At 34.5% G+C, this 6,015-nt stretch overlaps 1 protein-coding gene across 6 annotated transcripts; it reads right to left on the bottom strand.

Moving 5' to 3' along the window:
• Nucleotides 1-620: 620 nt before the first annotated feature.
• On the bottom strand, nt 621-5,536 carry LOC107948271 (probable prolyl 4-hydroxylase 7). Of its 6 annotated transcripts, XR_005903623.1 has the most exons (8): nt 5,471-5,536; nt 5,109-5,161; nt 3,128-3,986; nt 2,995-3,052; nt 2,818-2,922; nt 2,232-2,353; nt 2,035-2,115; nt 621-1,359 (listed from the first exon to the last, which is right to left on the bottom strand). XR_005903623.1 is itself a non-coding variant. In XM_041079360.1 (6 exons), the coding sequence occupies exons 3-6, from the start codon at nt 3,283-3,285 to the stop codon at nt 1,192-1,194; spliced, it is 489 nt and encodes a 162-aa protein (XP_040935294.1). In that variant the 5' UTR covers nt 3,286-3,986; nt 5,109-5,161; nt 5,471-5,533; the 3' UTR covers nt 621-1,191. The 6 variants fall into 6 exon arrangements, 3 of the variants coding, with proteins under 3 accessions (XP_040935294.1, XP_040935293.1, XP_040935292.1); XR_005903625.1 differs by having other exon boundaries at nt 5,109-5,487; XR_005903624.1 differs by lacking the exon at nt 5,471-5,536 and having other exon boundaries at nt 2,232-2,345; nt 5,109-5,460.
• Between the last annotated feature and the right edge of the window lie 479 nt (nt 5,537-6,015).

Genomic DNA, 6,015 nt, shown 5'->3' with positions numbered 1-6,015 from the left:
AAATCAGGAACTTTTTAAGGGATATTAGGAAGAATAATTACTCATAAAGAAATAACTGAAATTGATAATTAAAAGTAAAATTTTAAAATCTAATAATAAAAATAAAAATTAGTTTTAATAAAAATTAAAAACATAAAATAATAAATAAATGTTTTTAAACATCTTCATCGCTGGATGGTTCGCGAGGTGGGTCTGGCGATGAGATGTGGAGGTGCTGACAAATCTGCTGTAGAGTAGCATCAATGTTGTCAAATCGTTGAAAACACTATTGCTCGAATCTAGTGAGGCACTTAGAGATGTCAGCATATGAAGCCGCCGTATGAACTGGACGAGAGGGTGGTGGTGGCTGAGTCGGTGGGTCCTCGTGCTGTGGAGAGACAGCATCAGGAATGTACTTGTAGGCTTCCTTCTCAGTAGATTGGGCAAGACGATATTGGGGAGGGTAGGTTCCTCGGCGCCTCTCGATCATCCTCATGCTAAGCATACTCGAGATGCCTTGTGGAGACATCTAGCCGATGAGGGTAAGGGATGATTCTTGGGCCGCGGGGCTGAGGAGCCCGAAGTGTCGAGCCAACTGAGTAACATAGGGGCCAATGGAGATGACCCCTTTCCTATGCCGCTCCGTCTAGTGCTGAATCACGAGGGCGATAAAATAAGCAAGGTCGATGACGTGCCCGTGTGACATACACCATAAGAAGTAGGCGTCGTGAGTGTTGACGACGCTAGTGCTCTCTCGCCTCCCTGTAATCGTGTAGACCAAAATGGCGTGTAGGTACCTCTGGGATGGTGGGAGAACTGATGCCTTGGAGTAGCTAGGATTGTAGGAGGCTGCGCCAGGGGCCAAAGTGTGCCAGCACTTTGAGGGAGAGAAATATATGTGGAGAGTGAGAGCATGTAGTTCATTCTCCTCCTTGAACTCCTCCGTATATAAGCCCAGTGCAACATTGAACTCTAGGATGCTTAGCTGGCAGACTAACCCGCGTAGGCAAAATTGGACCGTGCCGGGATCATCGTAATTCGTCATTACAGTCTGAAGATGGAACGTTAAGCATAGTTCCATCGCGAGCTCAAGGTATGTTGGTTCGATGATCCCAAAGAACAGCTTCCAAGGGTCAGTGGTTAGGAGGGCCTGAATCGTATCAGCCAACAGAACTTATTCTACGACAGCCCAGCCGATGCAGTGGCCCGCAATTAAAGGTCAGGCCCAAAGTATTTGGAAAAGCTCTTCTTGGGGCCCTCGGGGGAACTGCAGGAGAGGGTGACGAATTTTCGTGGTTGGACTCGTGAAAGATGAAGCTCCCTTCCTCTTCTTCGAAGCAGGTACGGCGGTTTTCTTTCCTCGTGAAGACAACATGGTACCTGCGATCAAAAACCATTAATTCATTTTGAGGAATAATCAAAGTAAAATAAAGATAATTTGTAAATAACAATTATAATTTCAACAACTACTAAGACTAATAAGTTAATCAAAGCAATCAATTGTATGGCATAAAAATGGCAAAGAATTTCATGGAATGCAATATGTGTAACAGATGAAAAAAAGTTAACACTAAAGGCATGAGCATACACTGCAGCAAAATTGACTTTTAGCGACGTTTTTTAAGGTCTAAAAGCGCCACTAAAACTATTTGTGGCGTTTTTACAAGCGCCGCAAAAAACGCCACTATAGATGACGCCATTAAAGTTTGTGGCATTTATTTAAAAAAACGCCACTAAAGGTCATGACCTTTAGCGACGCTTTTTTCGCAAACGCCGTTAAAGGGCATGGCCTTTAGCGGCGCTTTACCCAAAAACGCCGCTAAAGGTACTAAAATTTAAAAAATATATATTATAAAAATCATGAAAAATATAAAATAAAATAAAATTCATTATCAAAATATAGAGAAGAATAAAATTTTCTATTAAAATTTTAACTAAAAATATTAAAATAAAAATAAAAATTTATAATCAAAACTAAAATAAATAATAAAAATTAGATTAAATATAAAGATATCATAACTATGTAAAATATAAGATATTATCATCAAGATTTACATCCTCATCTTGCTCAAATTTTGGTGGCTTGTACCCTTTCTTGAACCATTCATCTTGTAGAATTTCAGGAATAGTTATACACTGCAAAAAAGAACATATAGAATTTCAACCAAAATGCACGCGCTAAAGCTTATATTTTGATCAAAGATTGCATGTAATCACAAATTTTCATAGGATGAATTGAATTTGAAACTTACAGTAAGAGGGTTTGGATCAAGAATACGCTTAATCAAATTCCTAGCACCAGATGAAAACCATGATGGACAGCAAGACTGGCCAAATCTGGAGGGTACTTACTTTCTTATACAAGCCTATAAGGCTTGGCTCATCAAAAGGCAAATAACCAGCCATGAGAACAAAAAGAATAACTCCGCAAGACCAAATATCAGATGATGTACCATTCAAGTGATTAAAATCTCACAAGCACCACGCAAATTTCAGTTCATATAGTCAGTCTATATCAAATACATGTTCTCAAAAATAGAACAATCTCAAACAGCTATGATCAGTATCCCACAGAAGGGAAAAAAAGCATGAAAGTACTGATACAATGACATAATTATAAACAGCTAGATGCTTCATCCTTTCTTAAACAAAGCAAGAATAAGATTGCATAAAATTACATAAAAACAAGATCATATGGATAATAGATCAATTCATTTTACTTCTAAATTCAACAACTCGACTCATAAATTCAGCATTCCTCTCTTAAATTAACATAAATTCTAGTAATTTCACAGCTTTAAGCTAAAAAAAGGAATGAAAGACAATTCATTTATATACCAGAGCTTTCTTAAGAAACATGCCGGAGCTGGTTCGAACTTCACTTTCAATACTCTGGCCTGATACATCATCTGCCACCATTGACTTCTCTAACTTATCCTTAGCCTGAAATTAATACAATTTCTTTTTTTATATGTTGAAATTCTTCAACAACAAAAGAGAAAAATGGTTGCTTACCAGAAAAATAAGGTGATCACATTCCTCACTTGATAAAAATCCATTGTAAATAAAAGCCCTTCAAGAAAAAAAATCGTAAATTTTAAAGTTTTGAATAAGCTGAACTGCAAAAAGGATTGGAATTTGAAGTTACCTGGGGCGCCATGAGAGTTGGGTAACAGAAGTGGGATCAAATTGAACAGAAGAAGTTCCTCCTCTCATTTTAAGCACCGATCCATTAATCTCAGCCGAAACCAAAGTAAAATTGATCAAAAGAAGAAGAAAGAATCCGAGAAAATACCGGTACTCCATGAGAAAAGAAATTCTATTTGTTTGGATCCAATATTCGCAAAAGAATTAATTTGTTTGTTTGCTTGCTTGTTTTCTTTTTTTTCAAATCATCTTCCATTTAAGAGTGAATTTAATTGGCGGCCATGGATTTGGCCAAAATATTTAATGTTTCCGTAAGAAAGCTTCATAAAATTTGTGGCAGATGTCAGAAAATTTTAATTGGAAACAATGAGTTCTTCACTTTATTTTGGCTTATCCTAGAAGTGACATACAACTAACGATTAAAATAAAATAAAACATATATGTAACAAATAAATTGTTGGTCAGAAAAAGTTGTAAAAAATGAAAAAAGAAATGCAGTTAACTGGCTCACTGTAAACTTAACAGCAGACTTTGAAGAGAAAACAAAAGTGAAAATCATGTGATTAGCAATCAAACATTGTTACATCAGCAACCAATCATTATTGACGGGGTTGGCTTAGGGAAATCATGTGATTAGAGAGTATAACGGCACAAAAACAGAAGGATAAGAAAAACTATGGAATATATTTGTCTCATATAGCATCATATAAGGCATAACATCTGTTAAAATAAAGTTGACACCTAAATGATATAAGGCATAACATCTTTGTATTAAGTTACTTAGTCCCATATTCCAATAAATACATCCATTCATGACAGAGAAACAGGAAACTGACCTGTAAAGGAAGTATTGCTCAGTCCTGCATTAATTAAAGATAGAACCATAAAATTAGCTTAATTCTACTGGGCAAAATTGCCAAAGATCACATGTAATTCCTGTTTTAAGTAAAGTCGAAGCCTTAAGGGCTGGTACAAGTTACTAATATCACATGTAATTCCAGTTCATGGCTATTATAATGGTATTGTACAAGTCAAAAATAACTTTGCTCATGTAATGATGAAAGTGCCCCATCCAAGTTCAATTAGTTGCTGCCAAACTCAAAAGAGCTCATATGACTATTACAATACAGATATACAGAGAACGAGCAAGTTCTACCTTCTAAAACAGGACTAGTCTATTAAGTTATTGGTCATTCTTTAGCTAAAAAAATTCAATCATCATTATTTAGTTAGTTGATAAAAGGCTGCAACTTACATGCTGCAATTGATTCTAAAAGCTCTAATTTCTGGGGGGGGGGGAGACCGTAGGGTTGAAAACCTCTAATTTCTTAAGTCTATTAATTAAAAGAAAATAATAAGGTGGCTGTAAATCTAATTTACAGCCAATTTATACTAGGATTCCAGACTTAAATCCTAGCCCTATATTAAAACTCTAAGGAAAACTTATAATCCTAGCCATCCATCCTTATCTAAAAATTATTAATAAAGCTAAAATATTAAAATAGTGTATAGTAATAGCTCCTGCAATAGCATGTAAGCCATGAACAGCAATTCTAAGTTCAAACAAGAATATTCCACTGCAACTATCAAATGAGGACAAAACAATTCCACAATGAATTACAGAAGACATTATATCATATTGCCGCAAGCTGCAAAATCTCATTGCGCTTCCTTTCACCTCCACTGAAGCCTTCATTGACATTTCGGTTAAGGAAATCAGTCTTCATGTTCACAAAATCGAGTTTAGGATATATGTAATTACAAAAAAAACACAGCAAATAAAAGACAATTCAAGCAACATTCTCAAAGTTCCAATCTTTTTTGTTTTTCACTTCACCCCACTATATAATTCCACTAAATCATACAAAAAAAAAAGAAACTTAAAAGCAATCATATTTCGGTTTAGAGTTTAGAGACCGTAAACTCCAAAGAGGCAAAGACCAAATCGATAAAGGCAAAGACCGTAAACTCCAAGTAAGTACCTGAAAAATACTCTTGATTCTTGCTTGCAAGTTGCATGTCTTGAATCCGCATTCTGCAATACAAATCCATTGTATCTTTAATTGTTTGAATCTGTTTGAACAAAAATCTACATTCTTGCTTGCATGTCTTTAGACTAGGATTTAAGTACAGAGCCCAGAGGCAGGTCCTTCAAAATTTGCAGAGAGTCTAAAAATTTGAAGAAAGAACATAGAAAAATCAAAACAGAAATTAAGAACAGAATAGTGAATATAAAAATTGGGTTTTTTCAAAACCAAAGGGAAAGGGAAAGGGAAAGGGATCGTATGGGTTCCAAGGTAAACTGATGAAAATGGTGTGTATGAAAAGGGAGTTTTGAGTATACCAGTTTTAGGGGGAAAATTTAGGGTTTCGAAGGAGGGGGAATTTGGAAAAAAAGCGCCATTTTTTTTAAGTAAAATGATTGTTTGTGGCTTTTTATAAAAAATGCCGCTATTGCTTATTTTTTGCAGCGTTTTTTTAAAAAACGCCACTAATATCTATTTTATATATATATATATTTTTATATTTCATTTTTATTTATTATTAATGTTTTTATTTATTTATCAATATTTTTTTAAAATTTGATATTTAAATATATCCAATAATTTAGATTAAATATTTTTGAAAATAAAAGCATTAATCTAAACCCTTAACCTTAAATCATAAAACATAAACTCTAAACTTTTACCCCTTAACCTCTAACCCTTACCCCCTATCATCTAAACTTTAAACGATTAAAGTTTAGCATATATTTTTATAATTTTGAAACGATTAAATAAAATAATTTCCATTATTCAAAGGGATGAAGTGTAATTTTACCTTTAAAATTTTTAAAAATTTCAAAAAATCGAAATGGACAATTTTTCATTTTAGAAGGGCAAAGACCCT

Source organism: Gossypium hirsutum, chromosome A10, assembly GCF_007990345.1.
Source record: "Gossypium hirsutum isolate 1008001.06 chromosome A10, Gossypium_hirsutum_v2.1, whole genome shotgun sequence".
NCBI classification, from domain to species: Eukaryota; Viridiplantae; Streptophyta; class Magnoliopsida; order Malvales; family Malvaceae; genus Gossypium; species Gossypium hirsutum.
Note: the sequence above shows the minus strand (reverse complement) of the source record. Positions and strands in the feature narration are given on the sequence as shown.